This window comes from Archocentrus centrarchus, chromosome 14 (genome assembly GCF_007364275.1).
Source record: "Archocentrus centrarchus isolate MPI-CPG fArcCen1 chromosome 14, fArcCen1, whole genome shotgun sequence".
Taxonomy (NCBI): Eukaryota; Metazoa; Chordata; class Actinopteri; order Cichliformes; family Cichlidae; genus Archocentrus; species Archocentrus centrarchus.
The window spans coordinates 37,203,820-37,229,396 of NC_044359.1; the positions used below are offsets into that span (position 1 = coordinate 37,203,820).

Here is a 25,577-nt window from a genome sequence, read left to right on the forward strand (position 1 = left end):
CAGTGTTAATTTCGTTGACGAACTATTTTCGTCATAGTTTTCGTCAACGACCCTTTTTTTCATGATGAAAACGAGACGATAACTAAATAAAAACCACCTAAAAGGATAAAAACGATAATGAAATTAATTGACACTTTTGTCAACGAATGAAAACGAGACAAAAATGCTTGGCGGGGACGACATCCAATCAGAACTGATTTCATTTTTTGACAGGGTGGGACAAGTTAGGAAAACATCCACTCAAACGCACAGTTGCACAGATTTGATCTAAACCCATGAAGGCCAAACTAGCCTGTGAATGTTTCAGGCAGAGCAGGTCTACTCATCAGTATTTTACTGTTATGCTCAATAAACAAGGTCAGGTAACTAAAGATGTTGTTTGTTCAATATGTTTGTGTGTGTATTGGTCTTTCAAGCATTAATAATATTCCATAACTTTTAATAAATGTTTAATTTCATGTAAGTGTGTATAATTACTAATTCAAGGAAACTGAAGAAAAAGCATTTACATTTTATAGCCTTTATATTATAGTCGACTAAATCAACTGTAGATTTAGTCGACTATATTCTTACGATAATTGGTCGACTGAAACTAAAACTATTCAGATGACTAAATTATGACTAAAAATTGCATTTTCGTCAAAAGACTGACTAAAACTAAATCAAAATTTGCTGTCAAAATGAACACTGCCTGGGATGTTGAGTCAAACTTTTTAACCAGCTGCTTAAAGCGCTGCTTTTCCATCATGTATCTGCATCAGTAATTTCCATCCACTCCTTGCTCTTCCTGTCATATGGGGTGCAGCTAGCGAGTATCCAGGGACACTCGGTGGAGTCTTTTGTTTACTTTGGGTTGCACATCGCCAGCTGCTAGTATCTCCTCCTTCATAGCCTGGTTGTATGTGGCAGTGTGTTTTTTGCCTCGAGTGGTTGTTGTTTCTGCTGCAGGGACAGCTTTCATGCATATTTTGAAAACTGTTGTGCTTTGTTGTGGAGGTTGTTGAAGTAGTTCTCTTTTTATGTACTAAACTGCCTCCTGGACATGCCCAGACTTGTCTTATTGTTGCACACTAGGGGACATAAACCCATGGCGTTGCTATAGTAATGATATTGTGATATGACATATCACATAAAACATTTTATTGGTATTATCGTGGACAATATGATGTGGCACAGTCCTACCTGGGAAGATTGTGGCATTTGGTTAGCACACACCTGAATGCTCCAGACCAGCAAACTGCCAAAGCTTCTGCTTCTATTGAGGTGGTCACGCTTACGGATGCAGTTTTTTCAAAAAGATGGTAGAAAATATTAAACATGAGTGTCTCAGTGGTTTTTGTGTCGAGGCTTCTAGCAGTTGAGATGATTGTGACATTGGAATAGGCTGCATTAAAGACTTACCAAGTTTTTGTGGCGTCTCGGCCGGCACCATCAGACCTGTGCCTAATGGCTTCAGTTGTTACAGCTGTTTCTAGCTGCTGTTAGTAGTGGTTAATGCTGGTATAGATAGTCGTCATTTGGATACAGGTCGTAGTAAGTACCTGGGAACTACTAACAAAAATGTTGAATAAAAGTCAGTGAATTTGTGTATTTATTTATTTATTTGGTCTGTTTGCCCATTAAAAAGATACTAACTTGCGTTTTATGTCTTAAAGGGTCTTTGAGAAATATCCAGTCATTATTACAGAGCCCATTGATTCTGCCATTTCTTTTAGGGCCATTTGTTAATGTTAGCCACTTTAAGCTACTGTGCATACCAGACCTATTAGGACTGTAGCATCACAACCCCTCCGCATACAGTAGAAAATATTTATTCTTTCCAAAGTTATAGTCTTGCCTTAATCAAACAAGATAACAGAGGTGAGTAAAGAACTTTAAAGCTATACTTAGGTGAATTTTTGTTACCTGTTAACAGAGCTATGCTAGCTGTTATCCACTTCTATTAAGCCTTAATGTTGAGGTAACTGGCTGCAGCTTGATATTAAAGTGACAGATATGAAAGCTGTATAAACCTCATATAATGCTTGGCAATGAAATGCATTTCCTAAAATATCAAACTGTTCCTTTAAGTCTGTGTGTAGTGTATGTTTTCATCTGATTACCTCATTTGAGGGCAATGAAATTAAGTGATACTTGAAAGTACTTGCACCTTATTAAATATTAATAACTGATGTGATTGAAATTGATTGTGTATATCAGCAGTGTGTATTTAACTAATAGTCCAATGCTTCTCTCTTTGTTACCTGACTGTGCCAATATGCTGACTTTCAGGTGAAGTGTTTGACTACCTCGTGTCTCACGGGAGAATGAAGGAAGTTGAAGCAAGAGCCAAATTTCGACAAGTATGAATATTTTGCCTCTTGATGCCCACTTTACAGCAGTCGTTCCATCTTCTTGTCAGTGCTTCAAAGGTGTCTGTTTCCTCATGTTCTCAGATTGTTTCTGCTGTCCACTACTGCCACACGAAGAACATTGTCCACAGAGATTTGAAGGTGAGGAAGCTCAGAGGAATGTCTTGGGCAGCTTTCAGAGATGGGGGATTAAGGCTAGTCTAGGACTAGAAATTTTCTTTCACTGACAGATTACCATGAACTGAAAGTTATAATCTTGAAGTAGTCTTAATCTGTGTCTGTGAAAAGGGTTCTGTAGCTTCTTAATCACACTGATGAGTGAAGAGGGTGTTTTTTTTTTTTTTTAATGTGGGAGGGTAGGAGGGAGCCAGAGCCTAAATGCACAGTGGCACAGTGGGCACAATGACATACTTATAGTATGAGTCATTTCCAGTATCTGTGTTGTTGGATAACACACAAGTATGACTCCCCTCTCCCCATCTGTCCCCTTTGCACTTTTATTCATTACAACTCCTCCTCCTCCAAATTCTAATTCTACTCTCTCTTCTCCCCCATCCAACTTTTCTGTTCTCCCTCCCTCCTTCAATCCTGCTGTCCATCCGTGCATTCTCCTCTGCATCAATGGATGTATGAGTCAGGCGGAGAACCTTCTGCTGGATGCCGATGCCAACATCAAGATCGCTGACTTCGGCTTCAGCAATGAGTTCACCCTGGGCAACAAGCTGGACACGTTCTGTGGCTCACCGCCCTATGCTGCACCTGAGCTTTTCCAGGGAAAGAAGTATGACGGACCCGAGGTAGACGTCTGGAGTCTGGGAGTCATCCTCTACACGCTGGTCAGCGGCTCGCTGCCCTTTGATGGGCAGAACCTGAAGGCAAGTGGAAGGCTAGAGGGAACTATCTGTCTGTCTGTCTGAGGATACTCGAGTTTTCCTCAGTGGGCTGTTGTAGCAGTAACATTGATCATCCGCTTCTAATGTAATGTTCAGCCGGGAAACCTTCGGTCTCAGAATTCATGTGACTGTAACTTTGACAAGTGTCCACCCTGTGGGAGGTACAAATAGGGTTATTTGCAGACCAAATAGCCCCCCTTGCACTTCAAAGTGGTAATTTCTTTCCTAAAGCAAGACAGAACACCTCCCCATACCTCAAACACTGTTCAGAAAGAGCTCAATAAGCTGCTGACTGAGTGTCCAATCTCCTTAGAGCTCTGTTTAAACAAGAATCCACCAAATGCATCAAACAATCCAGAACCACACAGGCTTGTTTGGAGGATCTCCAAAGGATGTTCAAGTAGTATTCCATTGGCAGGCACCCAAGAACTCATACAGAGGTCCGGTATCCATTCCCTGACATTTCAGAGGTTTTGGACACCTATAAAATATTAGTCCTCATGTTGTGGCCGATTGATGTATACACGATATTGACAAAAGTATTCACTGACCCATCGAAATGATCGAATTCAGGTGTTCCAATCACTTCCGTGACCACAGATTTATAAACCAAGCACCTAGGCATGCAGGCTGCTTCTGCAAACATTTGTGAAAGAATAGATCGCTCTCAGGAGCTCAGTGAATTCCAGCGTGGTACTGCTGTGAACTCTTAATGCTTTTTGGACAATTTCTTGCTCCCTTTGTGGGAACAGTTTGGGGATGGCCCCTTCCTGTTCCAACATGACTGCACACCAGTGCACAAAGCAGCTCCATAAAGACATGGATGAGCTAAAATGATATGTGGTGTCAGGTTAAAATGTAGCTAGACAAGATTGGTCTGTAGGATGACTTTGGAAATCAAAAGAGGAAGTGAGTGAAAGTACAGCCAAGGATTAAATGGTGGAAGCTGATGAAGGAAGAATGTTGCTCAGAGTTCAGGAAGGAGTGGAGACGAGCTCTGGGTGGTAGGGAAGAGTTACCAGATAACTGGGAAAGTACAGCTGAAGTGGTGAGGGAAACTGCCAAGAAGGTGCTTATCCTCTGGACAGAAGAAAGAAGACAGGGAGACTTGGTGGTGAAATGAGGAACTATATAGGAAAGTATTTGAACAGAAGAAGCTGGCAAAGACAAAGTGGGATAGTGAGGGAGATGAAGAAAGTAGACAGGAGTACTGGGAGGATAGGCGCACAGCAAAGAGAGAAGTGGCGAAAGAAAAGGCTTACAGTGAGTTATATATGAGGCTGGACACTAACGAATGTGAAAATTACTTGTACTGATTGGCTAGGCAGAGATATCGAGCTGGAAAGGATGTGCAGCAGGTCAGTGTGATTAAGGATAAAGGTGGAAATTTCCTAAAAAAGAGTGCTGAGAAGATGGAAGCATGGCTTTGAGGAGATGAATGAAGAAAATTAGAGAGAAGAGGACAGATAAAGAAAAGCTAGTGAATCAGGACGTGCAGAGAATTAGTAAAAGTAAGGTCAGCTATGAAGAGGATGAAGAGTGGAAAGCCATATGTCCAAATGAAATACTTGTGGAGATATGGAAATGTCTAGGAGAGAGGGCAGTGGTCTTTTTAACCAGATTCTTTAACACAATCCTGGAGAGTGAGAGGACGACTAAGGAATCGAGAAGAAGTGTACTAGTACCAATTTTCAAGAACAAGGGTGATGTGTTGAGCTTTAGTGACTACAGAGGGTTAAAGTTGATGAGCCAAACTATGAAGCTATGGGAAAGAGTTGTTGAAGCTAGGTTAAGAAGAGAGATGATGATCAGAGAGCAGAAATATGACTTCAAGAGCTCTACAGATGTGATGTTTGCTTTGAGAGTGTTGATGGAGAAGTACAGAGAAGGTCAGAAGGAGTGTCACTGTGTCTTTGTGGATCTAGAGAAAGCATATGAGAGGGTACCAGGAGAGGAACCAGGAGTAACAGAGAAGTGTGTGAGGGTGGTGTAGGACATGTATGAGGACAGAGACAGTGGTGAGGTGTGCAGTAGGAGTGACAGATGGGTTCAAGGTGGGGGTGGGATTACAACAGGGATCTGCTCTGAGCCCCTTCTTGTTTGCAGTGGTAATGGACAGGTTAACAGATGAGGTCAGGCAGGAGACTCAGTGAACTGTGATGTTTGCAGATGACATTGTGATCTAGTGAGAGTAGGAAGCAGGTGGAAGAGAGCCTGGAAAGGTGGCGGTATGCTCTGGAGGAAGAGAAATGAAAGTCAGCAAAAGCAAGATGAATACATGTGTGTGAATGAGAGGGAGATAGGTGGAAAGATTAAGATGCAAAGAGCAGAGGTAGTGAAGGCAGATGAGTTTAAATACCTGGGATCAACCATCCAAAGCAACGGACAGTGCACAAGGGAAGTGACGAAGAGAGTGTAGGCAGGGCGGAGCGAGTGGAGATAAATGTCAGGGGTGAGTTGTGATAGAAGGAGAGCAGGAAGAGTGAAAGGGACAGTTTACGAGGTGGCAGTGAGACCTGCTGTGATGTTTGGTTTGGTGACGGTGGCACTGAGAAAGACAGGAGGCCGAGCTGGAGGTGGCAGAGTTGAAGATGCTAAGATGTTATTTAATAATTTTTGCACAAAATCCCCCAAATTTCCCCCATGTAAGAGAATGGCAGGCCTGGAGTTGTCTAATTAATAGAGTAGGAGACAAACCTGCTGTTGAGGCCACAGTTTTTACTCTACAGCCATCATTTTACCACCAGATCATAGGAAAATCCGTCTTCTTTCAAACAGTGTCTTCTTCAAAGCCAACAGATGCACACTTTTTGATCTGTAGCCATTTGAGTGAGAGGAGTGCCATCTAACTGCCCCACAGACACCCACGGGATTTTTGAAGAAAAGTACAAAAGACCTGTTTTTCTGCCCAATTTTTTAGCACTAAGAACTCAAAAAACAAACACAAACCCTGCACAGATCTGTAGAGTCGCTTCTTGGGATGCTTATGGTTTGTAAATCAGGTGGATACAGGTTGTGGTTTGGATGTCTTAAGACTTTTTGCAAGTGGAGTACTTCAGAGTGTCTCAGTCAGTCACAGAGAATGGCATCACTGACACAGATATAAGCTGCTGATATTCTTTTGAATATCATCATCTAAATGTTTGATTTAAATGCCTTCTGTGATTGGCTGATACTTTTGGCTGTGTGTTCACATCAGAGGCTTGTCTTCCTCATAGACAGGTAGTTGAATCTGATTACAGGCTCCTGCCTCAAGTGGATTTAAAGCTACAAATGAACTATGTATGCATTGTCATTTGATCAAAAAGTGTTTACTGTAATGCTGCGTGAAGCAATGTTTTGTTGCTTGTTGGTTGACATATGCAGCAATATCAACATACCCACCATAAGCTGAGCAGATGTCAGACTATGATAGTTTAATGTATGTCATAAATATTGTAAATCCAACAGTTATTAGTTATAGACTGAAGGGTTAGACTGAATCCCAAATTGCATATTAACAGTAATTAGTACACTGAAATAGTATCTCACATTTTTTATTATATTGAGAACCTTATCTATCCAATATGACACCATTTATATACTATTTATAGCATACTTTATAGTATGTAAGCACAGAACACTACATTGATAGACAGAACTCAGGGTGGCCGAGGTCCAACCGCAATAACTCTCCAATTTAAAAGCTTAAAAATAGTCTTTAAAAAATGTGTTTATTACTTCTTGGCTCGTCTCGTGTGTGATCAGGTTACCATGAAAACACATTTCTAACTGGCAATGCATTTTTCAGGAAGTAATGTATTATTTAACATCTCCAAAAACATGCATACTTGCTACTAAAATTAAAAGGTATTTGAATAATAGTACAAAGTCGCTAAATTCAAGACGGCTGCAGTTTAAACTCTCTGTTTCGTTTAGTGTATGTTTTCAGATTTGAGTGGTTCACAGCCATCACTCTATAAAGCCATTCATTTTAGCCTTGTTGTTTTTGACATGCTGTCATGCCTGGAGAATGAAAGATTTGCAGCATTGCAAGTTTTCAGTCAGCATGTGGTTGAATTTCTGTCAGTCCTCGTGCTCTGTGCTTAAGTTCAAACCCTCCTGGTCACCTCGAGGGCCAGCTCTGCAGCCTGGATCCTGGAGAAACGTGCAGATACAGTGCTGTACGTGTGTTCTGTATGTCCTGGGTAAGATCACGATACTTCAACAGTCCCATGTGCTCTGACATGAGATAAACGCTCATGTAGCTACACTTTATTCAAGCAGCTTTGTCGTGGTGGCTGTTGGCAGCCTGGAAAGACTCCATCCGGACAGCTTGTTCAAGAAGAATATTGACCTTTCAGATTCACATCCAGATATCATGTACTGGCATTGTGGTCACTCTGCTCTGTTTGTGTTCTGTAATGTTATTACTCTGTGTTGTGGGACCTGCTGCCTAAAAAAAATTAAAAATAGTACTTCTAGCCAAAATTTAGCAGATGGCAACGAATGCTGCCCAAAGGGCGGAGACAAGGATGTATTTAACCCCTCTCAAAATGTGACTGCACCCCCACATACTGCCTGCAGTGAAGGAGGTGCAGGCTTTAAATGTCTATGCAGCGCATCTCGACCAGACTTGCGTCAGTGGATATGTTGTCAATATTTCTTACACATCAAATAACTGATAAATGTGACAAAACAGGAAGTAATGACTTGGACTGGACTCGCTTGTTCTTGTTCCCCTTGTATGATGCTGATTGTGTAACATGTATTTGGTGTGGCCAACAGGAGCTGAGGGAGCGCGTGCTGAGGGGAAAGTACCGCGTGCCCTTCTATATGTCCACAGACTGTGAAGGCATCCTTCGCCGATTCCTGGTGCTCAATCCCGCCAAACGCTGCACGCTCGAGGTGAGTATCGCAACATGGACAGAACAGACTTCCTGTGAAATTCACACTCATCTGAAGCTCTTCTGTGATTCTGTTTCTACAGCAAGTCATGAAGGACAAGTGGATAAATTCAGGGTATGAGGGGGAAGAGCTGAAGCCCCATGTAGAACCTGTTGAGGACTACAGCGATCCAAAACGCATAGGTGAGTCAGCTGGGTGTCAGCCTGTCCACTGAACCTGAGGTCTATGCAGTGATGGTACGAGATCACCAGTGTGGCTTTTCTTACCTTTCACTTTTGTTTTTTGCATTGCTCAGAGGTTATGGTCGGGATGGGCTTCACTCCAGAGGAAATCAAAGACTCTCTGCTTAATCAAAAATACAATGAGGTCACCGCTACCTACCTACTGCTTGGCCGCAAAGGCGATGTGAGTTCTACAGACGTAGCTTACCTGTATTATTTATTTATGCGTGTTAGGTGAAACACCAGGCTGGCCTTGTCCTTAATGACCTGTTATAAATGCTTATGGAAGGGACTGACATGACTTTTCTAGTCTTATTGACCACTATTAGCCACATTTACCTTTTTCACACAGCTCTTTATCTACTTTACATCCACACACAGCCAATTTAGAATCAACGAAATCCACAGAAAATATCCACACAACAGATCTGGTAATGTCATTAGATGGAGATTCTGACTTTGAACTCTAACATACATGTATCTCAGTGAAAGTGATGGTGGGCTGGATCCACCGCAGCCCAACAGCCACACGTTCTCTAACAGTATCTGACCAGGATCAATGGGTCCAGTCAGGAAGTGTTAATATATGTTTAATCAGTAATATGTGGCAGTTATTTTATTCCTTGTTGTTTGTTTTCAATAATCTCTTTTTTCATATCTCTTCTCAGAGTTCAGAAAGTCTTGAGGTTTATTGGAAATTCTGACTCAAATCTTTGTTTCTTAAAAACCTTAGAACCAGGCTACGTTCATCTTCCCGTGACAACCTATCCCTCTGTAATCTCTCCAAGCAGTCTGTCACACTTTCTAACGCCATTCTATCCAATCTCACCGGGACATTATAGGACGGCGGTGACGCCCGCACCGCTAGTAGCCTGTCCCTGGCGAGGGTACGACCCAGCCCCATCACCAACGGGACTAACAAGCACTCCTCGGCCACTGGTTCCTCCTCCTCCTCCACCTCTTCTTCACATAGCAAGACTCAGCGTAGTGCCTCCACCTACCACAGGCAGCGACGACACAGCGACTTCTGTGAGTCTCTTCTCTGAACTCTTTCTGTATAAACTGCAATTGTTGGTTGCAGCTGGAGGGTTCTTCTGTTATGGAATAATGCAGCCCTGAGCAAAGTTTTCCATCAAATTTGCAATTATTTGGGACTCCTGGGCATTTGTTTTTTTCAGGTCTGTCTGTGCGCTGTGATTTGCTGTGTGAATCAGCCCTGCTTTGCGTAACCCGGCCATTCTACAGAATATTCCTTATATGAATTTCTATGTGTCTCTGCTCTGCTGTCCTCCACAACAAAGGCGGGCCCTCCATGCCCGTCATGCACCCCAAACGGAGCCCGACCAGCACAGGCGACCGGGAGTTGCGGGAGGGTAGGATGCCTCCGCGCAAGGCCAGCTGCAGTGTGATGGGGAGCCGCAGCCTACCTCCCTCCAGCCCAATGGTTAGCAGTGCCAACAACCCCAACAAGTCTGAGATCCCAGACCGCCGCAAAGACATGACTGCCACCACGGTAAGTGACACATTTCCTTTTCAAGAAGGGACAAAGATGGCCATCAAGGCAAAAGGCACAGGCGTTTGCCAGAAGAAGACTACTAACAGCCCTGACATAATTAACCACGAATGTCACATGACGTCCTCTCAATTAAGTTGAAACACAGACATCGTGCTGTGTCATCAGTCGGACTCTGTGCATTTTTTAATCAGAATTGAGATTAAATAACTAAGAACTTCAGACTGATCTTGCACTCATTTTCTCCTATATGCACTACTACCACCAATTTAAAGGGGATCTGTTATGCTTATTAACTCCATCAAAGGTGACATGATACTTGGATCTGAACTATAATGTGATATTTAGAATCCCCATATATCATCCTCTGTATGCCTATGTTGTCAATACAAACAATGGCAGTAATAAACATAGTTTTAAATATATAGCATTATTATAACTTTGACCATCAGATCAATCCATTGACCTTGAAGGAGAGGTCAGAGGTCAAATGTGACGTGATATTTTGAATCTTTATACGGTACTTTCTATATGTTTACAATACACACCACACTTGTAAGAATCAAAGTTTCTAAGTTTTAAGGCTTGTTGTCAGTTTTCAACCAATGATTCATTAAGTTGAGCTTGGAGACCTCGGTGGACGTAAGCCAAATGTTAATGGATTGTTAGCATGACCCCACTCAGAATTTATTCCAAACTTTTTGAGCCATCATGTTTACAGATAGAATGACAGGCACTCACACAAACCCTCCCAAAACCATAACCTCCTTGGTGGGGGTAATAATCATTATTTATCTCATATTTTTGCAGTGTTTCAATTGTAACATAGAAAAAAGCATTTTAGGTGTTCAATATTCACTACATAGCTACAGTCCTGTCTGTTTCCAGTGTAAATCCAACTACAGCTGTCTTTATTAAATAAACAGAGAATTTGATACAGATCATATTGCAGTATTAGTAGCTACACTTTAGGAATCACAATTTTCTTAACAAACCTTTAAATAATATGTGTTCTGAAATTACTCTTCTCCCTGGATAGAATAACATCCCTGGAAGCGCCATGACACGCCGGAATACATATGTGTGCACCGACCGTTCAGGCGCTGACAGACACTCTCTTCTGCAGAACGGCAAAGACAACAGGTACTACTTTGTGACATAGGGGGCTGGAGCCTATCCCAGCTACCATAGGGTGAGAGGGAGGGTGCAGCCTGGACAGGGCACCAGCATTTCTCAGGCCATAACAACACATGACATATTACACCATTTATTCAACAAAAACTAAGCTAACGTGCAGAACGTGTGAAAAACTAACTACACCCTTACTGCTTCCACAGGAATTAAGACAGTAAGTAGTATCCAGGTGCTGCTAATCAAATGCACATGATTAATTGATCATCAGCAAGTGTGAGCATCTCTGTAAAAGCAGACATGCGTCTGGAGCATTCAGTTATGTGTTAACACAATGCCAAGAAGGAACGACCTCAGCAATGATCTTAAAGAAGCAACTGTGGCTGCCAGTCAGTCTGAGAAGGGTTATAAGGCCATTTTTAAGTAATTTAAAGTCCATCATTGTACAGTGAGAAAGATTATTCACAAGTGGGAAACATTAAAGACAGCTGCCAGTCTGCCCAGGAGTGGACAGATTGGCCAAGGTCAGACCATGCAGTGCTCAGAGAAATTCCCCAAAACTCAAGCAAGATGGCTGCAGGAGGAATGGCAGGTGGGGCAGGGACAGTGCTCTTGGTTTACTGTTTGTTTTTAAATTTTACAAAGCCCGTTCATGTTGATCCAGCTCGGAGGGCTGCTGACTTTCTTTTACTACAAGATTTAAAAGACAAACCATTTTATGATTATCTTGTTAATAAAATAACAAACAATGAACTAGCAAAGACAAGCATCGGTTATGGAACCTATACACTGGCTGTGACTTTGGTCTACCCATCGCTATGTAATAAGATGACTAGGAAGCCTAAAAGAACAACAGCAACACAATCTCCACTGACCACTGGACTCATTATTACTATTCGTTTGATGTTATCGGGGGACATCCACCCTTGTCCGGGCTCGGCCCACGCCAAAAAGCTGGAAGAGGCAATTACAGCAATGGATTCAAGCATCATTCCTGCCTTACAGGTATGCTCATCAGGTACACCTCAGTGTTCTTCTGTACACCATTCTAATTCACTTCTTCTGTGCCCGGCACAAACTGTGCCTGAGCTGATCGAAGGGAGAGTCGTCGGCGGCATGGCAGAAGAAGAGATACCGTGGAGGGCTGCTGGCGAGCCGTATAACATGACGTTGGATCCGTGGGCGAGTGTGGGAATGTCGAATGGTGGTGATGAACGCGAGTCAGCGGAAGAGACTAAGTGCGTCGGCAGTGGCTTCGCCTGGGAGCGGAACACATGACCAGGTCACAAAACAACAAACTTTGCTAAGGGACAATCCGATTGGCCGATCAGTCACCATGGGAATGCATAGGGTAAACGGGAAGTGGCTCAACCCAGGGATTGTTAAAAACCGTAAATGGGCGTTTTTTCATACTGTCAACAACTCGAAAATTGTTTGGGATCCAAATGCAAAGCCCAAAGGTTTTAATCATCTGTTACTTAATTCAAATCTGGACTACCTCTGTTTATCTGAGACATGGCTCTCTAAACATGCCCCCTCTGCAGTTCTTAACATCCCTGGTTATACCACGTTCAGGAGAGATAGGGAGGGAGCCAAGGGTGGTGGTGTCTTGATATATATAAAAAATAACATTCGGTGTCAGGAAATTCAGGGGCTGAATTGGCATGATCTAGAATGCTTAGGTTTAAATATTATGTTATCTCCTCAAATGTCTTTCACAATTATTGTATTGCATCGTCCCCCCTCTTCAGATAGTGGGTTTTATGATAGGTTTGAAAAATTACTTAAAGATTGTAATTTAAATAGGGAGACCATTATTCTTGGCGATTTTAACATAAACTGGGAAGATAATTCTTGCAGAAAGAATCTTAAAAGAATAACTGACAAATTTGATTTTGTCCAAGTAATTCAAAAACCTACAAGAATCACTTCATCAAGCAGTACACAGATTGATTTAATATTCACTAATCGTCCTGAGAGAACAGTCAAATCCTATAACATGCTAGCAGCTCTTTCAGACCACAACTTGATACTTGTGGCCAGGAAGCTTTCAATTATTGTGTCAGAGAACATCAGTTTATAGGAATTCCAAAAAAAGACAGGAAGAATTTAAAACTGCCATTCAGCAGATTGAGTGGGATAAAATATTGGAGGGGTCTGATAGTGAAATGGACTGTACCCATTTTGTAACAACAATACAGAGGATAATAAAAGCTTTAGCTCTAAACTTAAATACAGAGGAAAGAAAAATGTACTGCCCTGGATAAACTCTGACATACTGAAACTTATGAAAGATAGGGATCTTGCATTAAAAAATGCAATCAAAAGTAAGTCAGCTAGTGCCAAAAATCTCTTTATATCTCTTAGGAATAAAGTAGTAAAAAATATACGACAGGCCAAAGCTAATTATTTCTTGACTATACTGGAGAATGCCAAGAGAGATCCAAAATTAATCTGGAGTTGCTTGAAAAAACTTGCAGGACAGGACACAAATGAAAAGAAGCTTGTAGAAATAAAGATAAATGGTGACATTACAAATAATCCACAGAAAGTTGCAAATGCTTTTAATGACTTTTTTATCGAATCTGTATCCTTGATTGCCCAGAGTTTTCCTCTTAATAAATTAAATATGGGTCCCATAAATAGTCTAGAGCCAACTTTTAGTATAGCGCATGTTACAGACTCTCAAGTCGCACAGACAATAAGATCACTTAAACCTTCCAAAACAAAAGACATATATGGTATGGATACATTCATGTTGAAAGAGCTTAGTTCTACATTTGTAACCCCATTAACCAAACTCTTAAATCAATCCTCCTCAGAGGCAGTATGTCGTTCCAGTCTATAAAAATGGTGATCCTTTATCCATCAGTAACAACAGACCAATCAGTATTATACCTACGGTGTCTAAAATAGCTGAGAAACTCATTACTCAACAAATGATTGCACATCTAAACACCTCTTCCTTTTCATTTCACCCCATGCAATTTGGCTTTAGAGCTCAGCACTCAACAGAGACCGCAAATTGTTTTTTCATTGAAAACCTAAAATACTTATTGGATAAGGGTGGTGTTGTTGGTGCTGTATTTCTTGATTTAAAAAAAGCTTTTGACACTATAAATCATAAAATACTAATGACCAAACTAAGTAAATTTAATTTTTCTGTAAATACAATAAAATGGATAGAATCATATCTATCACATCGGTCACAGTCAGTTAGAATTGGTCACTACATTTCATCTTCTCTGCCTTTGTCTACAGGTGTTCACCAAGGTTCCATTTTGGGGCCGTTGTTATTTGCTCTATACATAAATGACCTTCCCTCAGTTTGTCCTAATGTCTTTATTCAAATGTACGCAGATGATACTGTTATTTACACACATGGCACAAACATAATTCAAGTAGCCAGTGAACTTACACAATCCATGGCTAATGTATCAGAGCGGTTAAACCAGTCCTGCTTAAAACTAAATGTAAGTAAAACAGTTGGAATGTGCTTTTCTAAATCAAAACTTCCAAATTGTGAGGCAAATATTTATGTGGATGGGGAAAAACTACAACTTGTGAATGAATGTAAATATCTCGGTATCATAATAGACTCAAAACTCACTTTTAAACCTCAGATTAAAAAAGTTTGTAATCATGTTAAATTTACTTTATCAATTTTTAGGTTTATAAGACCACAGTTATCACTACAGGCTTCTAAATTGTTCATGCATGCATGTGTTTTATCGCACATTTAACTTATTGTCTCACAACTTGGTCACAAGCAAATACAACAGCACTGAAATCCATAGAGTCATTATACAAACAAACAATGAAAATATTGGACAAAAAACCATTAAGATATCATCATTGCAATATTTTAGACAAACATGGGTTTTTGGGTTGGGAGAATGTCCTCAAATTCTCAAATCTCTGTCTTTTTTACAAAATTGTTAAAGGTCTGTCATCTCCACCACTCACTCTGTTTGTAAATATAAGGAACAATACATCTCGATTAACAAGAGGGGCAATCCGGGAAGATTGTGTTGTTCCTTTCTGGAAAAGTGCTTTTGGTCAGAGTGCATTTTCGGTTACAGCTGCGCGGGAGTGGAACAATCAGAACATCTGCCACTTATAATCAATTTAAAAAACAACTAAAGAATTGGTTCATAACACATCACATCTGTGAACATTCTGTATAACAAACACCTTCTCCTAATCCAATCGTGGGACCACCTGTGGCATCAATATGAACAAGTAATTTAGTTTTAATTACTTATACTTTTTATGAAAATTGTTGTGTAGTTTCCATATGTATTTATTGTATTGTATTGTTTGTATTGCTTGTATTTTCTCTCCTTCAATTTTGTGTAGTTTAGTCATTTTAATCTTGATTGTATAACTTTTGTTTGTTTTTAGCATGACAAATTGTGATTTGTCCAGGGACAACAGATGAAAAATAGCCTTTTGGCTAATTCTGGCACATGTACAGGATTGTTTCTTAATGTGCATTGTCCCTACTAAATAAATAAATTCATTCATTCATTCAAGAGCTACATGTCAAACATTACAGGCCTCAGTTAGCATGTTAGCATGTTAAATCTCCAAGTGTGGCTTGTTTGGAAGGGTTGGCAGGAGAAAGCCTTTTTGTCTCTAAATTGAACGAGGCAGCACAGCTTAGCAAAGTTTTGTCTGAACCAACCACAGGACCTCTAGAACGATGTCCATTGGACAGATGAGACCAAAGTAAAGATGCTTGGCTATGATGCACAGAGTCATGTTTACTGAAAACCGAACACAGCATATCAGTACTCATGCTGTCAAGCGCAGTGGTGGAGAAGTGATGACTTGTTTTGCAGCCACAGGACCTGGGCACCTTGGAGACCACAAACTGCTCTGTATACCAAAGTAATCTAGAGTCAAACGTGTGTCTGACAGCTAAAGCTTGGTCGAAATTGGGTCATACAACAGGACAATGATCTGAAACCAGCAGCAAATCTACAACAGCATGGCTGAAAAAGAAAAGAGTCGAAGTGTTTCAGTGACCCAGATCAAAACTCCACCCAGCTGAAATGCTGAGAGGTTAACAGAGCTGTGTATAAACGAACGCCCACAAACCTTAATGAACTGAAGCAACATCGTAAGGACGAGTGGCCTAAAATTCCTCAACACCGATGTGAGAGACTGATAATGTCAGAACAGGCACATCAAACTATTGCTGTTGACAGTGATTCCACAAGCTATTGAATCATGGGGCGCACTTAGTTTTTCACACGCTGCTCCTGAATTTTGGCTTTTGTTAAATAAATAGTGACAGTGTAATATGTCATGTGCTATTGCTTTTTGTAAGGCATTTTAAGGCTAATTGTACTCCTTACCTAAAGTCAGTGAAAGTGGTAGTCCTAATAAACCATGCCTTTACCAAAAATGATAAATCAATGAGACCTAATGGCTGAGCTAGCTTCATTTTCTTGTCCCCTGCAGCTCCCTGGGCCACCGTATGCCGGCGGCTTCTCCCTCCACGCTCAGCATCGCTGCGGCCGGAGCTGCAGGCTCCTCTTCCTCCTCAGACCGATGCCGCCTGACCCGAGGCTCCACAATCCGCAGCACCTTTCATGGGGGACAGCTGAGGGATCGTGGCCCCCCGGTCTACTCGGCCCCGCCTACTTCACCCACCCTGTCACACCACGATGCCAGCCCATTGACCCACGCCCGCACCAGGGCCACCTCCAACCTCTTCACCAAGCTGACCTCGAAACTCACTCGCAGGTAGACTTGCACTGCATGTCACGTCTTACATCAGGCGGAATAGCAAACAAATTCTTATTTACATTAGCAGCCTGGCAAAACTGCTCTTGCTACACGCTGCCCCTTCAGTAACTGATAAGGTGATAAATAATAAATAGAATAATATTGTTTAAAGTAATGGCTCAAGATGAGAACATTAATACCATCCCATATCTATGCGTTAAATATAAATGAGCCATGAGACGTTAGCATAAAGACTGGAAGCACATTGTAAAAGCTATCCTGGCTTTTTCTAAAGTTCACTTCCAAACACTTTCACATCTAGTTTTGAGCAGATTATTTATCTTTTTCAAGTATGTACAGACTCGAGTAAAATCAGCCAGCTGTTGTTTTCTTTGGTTAGGTTACTAAACTCATAATAGCCTGTAGCAATAGTAGTAAGTGGATCCCTGAACAAATTAGATAAGCTGTACTCTTTAAGAAAGGTGTAGCTGTTTGGAGTTCTGGTATTGGTCTTATTGCTTCTCCCTGCTTCCTGTCTGTGTGAACCACACTCAGCTAGCATGTTATTACTTACTGAGAAGACACCATACACATGTGTACTACTTTAACAGTGTGTTGGTATTATGTTTTGCTAATGTGATGCTGGGGTGGGGGGTGGGGGGGGGGTACTTGTAGGGAAATTCCACAACAATGACAAAGGGCTAAAATTACTGTGCTAGTTCAATATAGAACTTGACATGATTTTACTTAAATTTATGGCATTGCTGATGGATGAGACCTTCAGCAAAAATTTAATATGTGATCAGATTTATGAATGCTATTTAAACTTGGAATTATTTTAATTCTTACAGGGCTGCATTAATATGTTTAAAGTTATGCTAAATTCAACTCCGTATTTTTAGGCTTGGACTCTAGTACAGTGCATGATTCACACTTGATATTCTCAACTGAACTATCCAAGGTGTTCTCCCAGTGACAGGGGAACAATATGAGAACCACTACTACCACCACCACCACCAAGGCTGGAGACAGAGCAATACTGGAAGAGCATGAAGAAGGAGGCATCACATAACAACAATGTTCAGTGGCCAGCAGATTTAAGAGAAAACCACAACAACCTCCCTGAACAGGATCCAGTTAAAGTTGGACAACAGCAGGCCCTGACATAATTCACAGCTACTGGCTAAAGAAGCTAACTGCACTCCACGAGCACCTGGCAGCACAAATGAACAACTGCTAATCAATTAGATGCACCCAGAATGGCTAACCAAAAGCTTGACAGTCCTGAGCCCCAAGGATCTCCAAAAGGAACAGGTCCTATCCAACAACCAGCCAATAACCTGCCTTAGCACTACATGGAAGTTACTGTAAGGCATAATAGAAGCTAAGACAAACAGGCAGGCGGCTCAGTACAAGAGCAGGGCCAGAACGGAATTGACAGTAACAAATACCAGTAGCAAAGCACCAGTTACTGGTCAATACAGCGATCAGCAAAGATTGTAAGACCAGACTGACCAATCTGTGCAGCGCCTGGATTCATTACAAGAAAGCCTATGACTTAATGCTGCACATGGATCCTGGAATGCCTAAAACGTTACAAGATCAGCAGGACCTAAAAGCCTTCTTCAGGAATTCAATGGGGTTGTGGGGAAAAAAAAACTAGAGGCCGACTTCAAGCCAATTGCGCAAGTCACCATCAAGTGTGGGATTTACCAAGGAGATGCTCTGTCCCCTCTGCTGTTCTGCATAGACCTGAATCCCCTCAGCAAAATCATCAAGACTGGCTACAGATACCAACTATGGAATGGAGCAAACATCAGCCACCTCCTCTGCATGGATGACATCAAGCTGTATGTCAGGAGTGAACGAGACATTGATTCACTGATACACACACCAGGATCTACAGCAATAACACTGGAATGTCATTCGGACTGAAGAAGTGTAGTCGGATGGTAACAAAGAGAAGGAAGGTAGTCAGAACTGAGGGGCTTGCACTACCAGAAGGCAACACTGCAGACATTGAAGAGAGCTACAAGTACCTTGGAGTTCCACACGCAAATGGGAATGTCCAAGTACCTGCAGAGAGTAAGGCAAGTCCTGAAGAGGCAGCTGAATGGGAAGAACAAGATCTGGGCAATCAACACCTATGCCCTGCCAGTCATCAGATACCCTGCTGGGATGATAAACTGGCCAAAGGAGGAGATAGAAGCCACTGAGAACAAGACAAGAAAGCTCCTTACCATGCATGGAGGGTTTCACCCCAAATCCAGCACCCTGAGAGTGTACTCTAAGCAGAAGGAAGGTGGCTGAGGACTAGTGAGTGTCACTGTTCTAGATAAAATGACGATCCATGAGTACATCAGGAAGACGGCCACAATTGATAATTTGCTTAGTGAGTACCTCAGGCAGCAGAAACCAGAGAAAGAAGAGAGGCAAGATACACCCCCAGATGTGGTTGAGATCCTGTGGGACTTCCTGATTCAGATGGCTAACCAACCGGACATAGTAGTGGTGGACAAGCAGAGGAAGAAGGCCGATAGATGGCAGTAAGAAAGAGAAATACTAAGAGCTGAGAGAAGAGCTAGATAGGATGTAGAAGGTGCAGGTAACAGCGGTCCCTGTGGTAATCAGAACACTCGGGGCCACGGCTGCAGCAGATTCCAGGAATGACATCCAAGATATCTGTCCAGAAGAGCACAGTCCTAGGAACAGCTAAGGTACTACGTAAAGCTCCCAGGTCTCTGGTAGAGGACCCGAACTTGAAAGACAAACACAGACCACCCGTGGGCCCAGTGGGGAATTTGTCTGTGACAGAAAAGCATCAAACATAGAACTGGTTCACTTCGGCACACAGATGTGATGGTGTTATCATTTCTCTTACATAACTTTCAGCAAGGTGAATGCACATATTTCCCAAAATGTCCAAATATTTCTTTAAGTGTCATAAGTGTAGCTAATAATATAAAGATTTTAATAAGACGCATTTTACTTAATAAGATATTGTGTCAGTTTATTGTTATAATTCTGCAGTATTAAAAAGCTCATTCAGTTTTTTACACTTTGAACTACATGAGCTGGAAATTTTCAGTACAGTAGAATACAGTCTTCATTAATGAAGTTATTACACTACCTCACAGTGTAGCTCTTCTTAACTCTGCATATTCTATCTCTGGTTTCTGCATGTTCCCATATGGTCCTTGAAAAGAAGACATGAGATGTCTGTCAAAAGCTGTTGAGAGGGATATATTTTTATTTGTTATTTTTGGTTTGTTTGGGGTTTTTTTTGGCAATTAAAGATTTATGATTGGCTTTGCTATCACAGTGGGTGTAAGATTCTTATAAACTCAAACCAAGGACATCAAATAAATGAAACAAAATCATGTAGAGTTGTTGTGAAGTTCCGTGTTTCATCTTGAGCACAGGCTGGGTATGGATCCATGCTTATCAAAACATTTAATTCACCCAGGCCTTTTGGCAAGCCCTTCTGTGGCCCTGGATTATCCTCTGCTCCCCTCTCCCTCCTAGTCATAATCACACATGTCTAATCTTATCAAACCTCAGCTTCATCCTTGCCAATCAGCTGCAGTGCTGCACTCTTTTCCACCACTTGCTTTCCTGTGAATTACTTATATTCTCTCTTATTCCTCCCCCAAATCCCCCGCTCTTACCCTTTTACTCCCTCTTTTTTCTCTCCATCTTTATCTCGTTCTGTTTTCTCTGTGTCATGGCATCAGGGTCAATCTTGACCCATCCAAGCGCCAGGGCTCAAACAAATCAGTTTCGGGTTGTACTCTTCCACAAGGATCAAAAACAGTTAGTAAGTTTCCATGTCTCTCTCTTTCTTCTTGTTTGCCTGTGCTGCCTCATCTGTCTGCCTGCTCACACTGGAATTTGCTCAAGTCCAGAAATGCCTGACTTTTTTTCCCCATACTGCTTGTCTGCATGCCTTCTGAATGGTCTTCATTCTGTCCAGGTCCCACACATTTGTTTCCAAGCATGGTTGCAATCAAGGAAGGATCAGTGTCATTGTCTATAAAGACTATAATTACTCCACTATCATCCTGTGCATTCCTGTAGAAATAGTGTTTCTATTTTGTGGTTGATAGGGTGAAACTCATTAAATGTTTTCTCCGTGTGATGTTGAGTAAACTGAATGCAAATGTAACACAGAAGTTGAAAGACGGTGTTTATATCTGCATGCTTTAGACGTTGTGAGTGAGGAGTGCATATGTGAGGACAAATTGTTCTCCAGCATCACATGCTTGTTGTTGCTGATGCTTGCTCGGTCTCGCTGTATAATATCCACTTCTGAATGCCGTCTGATCTGAGAGTTGTGGGTTGGTCACGAGGCTTATTGTACTCTGGCGGATTACCTCTTACTCTGCCTGTTTGTCCAACAGGGTCGCAAATGAATCTGAGGGAATCAGGAGATTTGCGGTCACAAGGTCAGTACGCATGCTCTGCCTGTGTTAACAGCATTTAGAAACAGGATGTCCGGTGTCTGAACTTTTTTCCCGTTTTCCCCTCTCCTCAGTTGCCATCTACCTGGGTATCAAAAAGCGTCCGAGCCCCGGGCCGTCGGACGTGGCTGGGATCTGAGAGGTGGTGGGCGGCGGGACCCTGCGGAGGTGGTACTGGCTCTGCGGGAGGCAGCTCTCGGATGTGGCTGTCAGGTCCACCATGCTGGCCCCTTTCTGCTCTCCTGCACCCATGGCGTGGCAGGGGGCCGCGTGGCTTTCGAGGCTGAGGTGTGCCATCTTTCCACGGGCACCTCGGAGACTTCTAACGGTGTGCGCTACACGCGACTCTGGGGGGCGCCGCTAGCTTTCCGGGACATTGCCACCCAAATCTCTAAGGACCTTGAACTTTGATTGGGAGGGTGTGTTTGCAAACGAGTGCGTGGTTTTGTGTGAGTGTTGATGTGTGTGTGCGCAAAGGGAATTAAAAAAGAAAACAAAAAACAGAGAAGAGGTGAGGGGCTGGACCCGAAAGAAAGGACGTCTCCTTCTGTCTCTTTCAAGACTACCCCCCCCCCCCCCCCCCCCCCCCCCCCCCCGCACACACACACACACACACACACACACTGATAAACACACATCTGATCCGTAAAGTCACACAGACTATAACACCCACCCACCCCCCCTCTCTGTCCACTCTGTTCCCCAACACAGCTCAGCCATCCCCCTCACTGAGCTGCCGCACCCACTGGATCTGGATCAGATGGAATCTAGTTGAATATTTTTTATTGCTACTCCTAGCCATAATGACTCTTTATTTTGTTATTTATTGCTCTGATCATTGTTTTTACTCACTGTCACTTTCACCACTACAGAAAATCATCTGCTGTCTTATCTTTCTCAACCATCCTCTTTTTAAACTCTTCTTTTATATGTCACCTTTATGTACACTGCCCCCCCCTCCCCCCCACCTATTAACATGCACAAATGTGGAGATAGTCGGATTCAGTGATCAGACGAGCAGCCGCAGTGTTACGTTGCTTTGAGTTGGGTAAATACAGCAGTGACAAATGCACCGGATTAAGGTCAGGGGAGTGGGGTTGACGGGCTGTTGAAGCAGCCAGTCAGGAGCTCGAGTCGAGTGCAGAGTTATGGCCTGTCAGTCGCATTAGTTTCTCTGCACGACAGGAACAGACATTTCAAATTTGACTAATGTTACTCAGTGGTCACTAATGTTTTTTTAATATACACTATAAGTTCAGCTGTAAGGTCAAGCTCCATTTTTCAGTCTTCTTTTAAATTAAATGAATCCAGCTGATTTCCTGCTTTTATTATCCCAGCAAACCTTTCATCGTTGAATTGCTGCTGGCTGGCTGTCAATGCTAGTCATCTAGACTTGGTTGAAAAATAGTTCTAGAGTGAAAACTGTACCGATTACCTAAAGCGTATAAAACATTCTCACCATGAAGAACACTCGAGCATTTCTTATCCTAATCAGCTGACTGTCCATCACAGTGGGCAGTGGCTGTAAAACTGCTGCCATCATGGAGTAGAGGCAGTGACTGTCACAGTTCAAACTTCCCCTTCCAGTGCAGTGAGACAGGATGAACATATACGGTGGTATACGTGATGGTAAAGTGTCTGTTTAAAAGCAAAAAACAGGCATCCAGTAATGATGGTCTGTACACGTGGACTGGACCTTCTGTGGCTGTCCAGCTGTCGTTCAGGTCATATGAAAAATGGAAAGAAACTTCATGTTTAAGTCCCAAAGCCTGCAGTTCTTCTAGTGGCCACTGGAGGCAGGCTTCAAATGTGCATCACTATCCCTAGAGTCCCATATTAAAGTGCCCAACTCCACAGCACTAAAAAGCATGCTGACAGTACGGTACATAAAATTTTTTGGACTTTACAGATAATATTTCCCTGTCCATAAAAAAGATTTATTTTACAACTCATCCACACGGATACTGGAGGTGGGACATGGTTTGATTTGTAGGTGTGCAGACACAGGTAGCTGATCGGCATCTGCTAGGCCTCACCTCTGTTAATTTGAGTTACTGAACTGGATCTCTGAACTATTTTTGAGTAATTGTTACCTTTTGGATATTTTTTAATAAAATAATCTGGCAAATAATATGACATACAGAGTCCAAAGCCAATATGCTGTGTATGGTAGCGACCTGTAGGCCACCCTTGGTTGTCCAATGCAATAGTGTATAGAGAGAGTTAAAATTAAGAGGCTCCAAAATGCTACCAGCCGCCAGAACGCTACCATTGAGGCTTCAATGGGTAATTTCACTCTGGCTATATCCATCTTTTATATTCAGTCTATGACTGGGGAAATAATGTTTATGTTTTGATCATGTTTCCTGGGATAAGGCTCTGAAAATTCTCATACCATAATTTAGTGGAATAAGTTGTCTTTGATGACCCTCTGAAAGAATCAAATGCTGCTCTCTGATTGGCTGAAATCAATGTCTGTCATTTGTGAGTGACAGCCAACTCAGTCATCTTGATTTTACTGACTTTTAATCTCTTTTCATCACTTTTCGTTAACAATCTTGTAATAAAGGACACAGTAGATGTAGAAAATACTTAACCAAGGGCCCTCAGTTTTCATTAAAGCAAAGGTGATGTACGAAACAGCAGCCAGTCTCCCCGCAGCAAACTCAGAGCAATGCTGTACGTCTGTGAATTTTCAGTGCGATGCAGCTCTTCTGTCGGGTCTATTCCGTGCCACGCGATCTCACCTCAGTCGTGATCTCACCTTAGTCGTCGTCTCAGTTCTGTCGGTGGGAAACGGCAAAAGCGGATCAGCCAAGCAGCGAAACCTCTCAGATTACACCTTCATGCACACAGAGGTGGCGTGCACTCCCTAACGCCCACCCTCTTTCTCTTGTGGCACGGTGTATTAACTGCTCTGTCCATTATTGATGACTGTGGGGATCAGGGAGAGTGTCCTGTATGTGAGAAAGGCGCGATGAAGGCAGTGTGGACAGTGTTTTCTTCTTGTTAGTCCAGTTGCCTTTAAAGTGAACTACCCCCAGCGCCTTCATAAATACACATTTAATGTAAAAAAAAAAAAAAAAAAAGACAGAAAAAACTGAGAAAGATTTCTAGTCTCCCTCCCTGTTTTTAGTGAATAATGTACTGTGATATTTGCGTAGGCTACAGAGATCATATTGTTTGGCTGCTGATTTACTGTTAATACTGTCTCTCAGTTGTGGCTTTGCTCATGGTGACCCTACCCACACCCCCCACCCCACCCCCCACACCTCCCACACCCTCCCCAACACCCCTACATTTAACAGGGATTCTGACCTTCTGTTTGCCACCTTCATACGTACCACCAACTTTTTCCAGTTTGTCTTTCTTTCTTGCAGGGAAACGGTCAGCCATCATCCACTCGCTCACATTGTTCTACATTTTTCAGTCCAGTTTGGTGTTTGCTGTTCATGTAGCCCAACAGGGGAAGCTGATGTTGACCTGCCCTCCCCCTCAGGGTGAGAAGCAGACACCAGAGTGGACACCGGGAGTCTGTCCTCGTCCTCTCCCTGGACGTTTCTCATTGTGGTGTATATTAGCATTAGGTAATATAGACCTCAATGCACTTTGCTTTGACTTGAATCAGCTCCTTCCAGTGTACCTGTATAGGTAATACCCAGAACTAGCCACTGGAAGGCGCCAATGTCTTAAATGTGAAACACTTCAATTTGTGGATATTTGCACAGGTACTTTATTTATTTTTTAGAATAATATCATTAAAAAAAACAGGATTTATATCAGTCAGTTGATGGCTGTATATAAAATATATGAATATAGTATATATCTTAGAGCTCAAGGTTTATTTATAGCTAGAGCAAGGGAAGTAATTCTAGATTAAAGCCGTTTCTGTCAGTGATAATGGGGAACAAAACCAACCTGCAATCTTGCATGAGTTCAGAGTTTGGGTTTTATTGGAAAAAATGAAATGTGATGCACATCTTGGACTGGAAGCTTTGTGAAATGCAGACACAGCCACTTTTTAGACTTGAGTTGCTCGATGAAGCGCCAGATTATTCCCCCTTTCACAAAAATTACAGAAGGGCTCATGTGAGATAGAGACTTCACTCCACCTTGTTGCAGCAAGAGAAGTTCAGTATATTCAAGAGGCCATCTTGAGTTCATAGAAGTCTTTGGATATGCCATAAAATGTACCGCAATGTAGAGTACGAGGTGCAGCCAAAGAATTACAAGACTTCACCAAGAAAAGCAAAATCTGTAGCTGATTCAAATTTGGTTGCTATCCCCTTCAAATTATGACCTTTTGCAGATTGCATTGCTCCCAGGTCTCCTTCTGGAATCCTACCAGGAAGTCCCAAACCCTTCAACTTGAATTCTGAATTTTG

General features: G+C 42.2%; 1 protein-coding gene across 3 annotated transcripts in view; it reads left to right on the forward strand.

The window, feature by feature from the left end:
* The window catches only part of mark4a (MAP/microtubule affinity-regulating kinase 4a), a 38,830-nt gene extending 17,117 nt beyond the window's left edge, over positions 1 to 21,713 (forward strand). The window contains exons 6-18 of one of the 3 annotated variants that reach the window (XM_030745939.1): positions 2,272 to 2,342; positions 2,436 to 2,492; positions 2,990 to 3,226; positions 8,012 to 8,131; positions 8,214 to 8,313; positions 8,427 to 8,536; positions 9,195 to 9,381; positions 9,654 to 9,865; positions 10,905 to 11,008; positions 16,466 to 16,750; positions 20,467 to 20,549; positions 21,133 to 21,177; positions 21,267 to 21,469. In XM_030745939.1, coding sequence (XP_030601799.1) covers positions 2,272 to 2,342; positions 2,436 to 2,492; positions 2,990 to 3,226; positions 8,012 to 8,131; positions 8,214 to 8,313; positions 8,427 to 8,536; positions 9,195 to 9,381; positions 9,654 to 9,865; positions 10,905 to 11,008; positions 16,466 to 16,750; positions 20,467 to 20,549; positions 21,133 to 21,177; positions 21,267 to 21,331 — 1,676 coding nt within the window. In that variant the 3' untranslated portion in view covers positions 21,332 to 21,469. Of the gene's footprint in view, positions 1 to 2,271; positions 2,343 to 2,435; positions 2,493 to 2,989; positions 3,227 to 8,011; positions 8,132 to 8,213; positions 8,314 to 8,426; positions 8,537 to 9,194; positions 9,382 to 9,638; positions 9,866 to 10,904; positions 11,009 to 16,465; positions 16,751 to 20,466; positions 20,550 to 21,132; positions 21,178 to 21,266 lie in introns of all 3 variants that reach the window. The other 2 variants (XM_030745937.1, XM_030745938.1) reach the window with 2 other exon arrangements.
* The last annotated feature ends 3,864 nt before the right edge of the window (positions 21,714 to 25,577 follow it).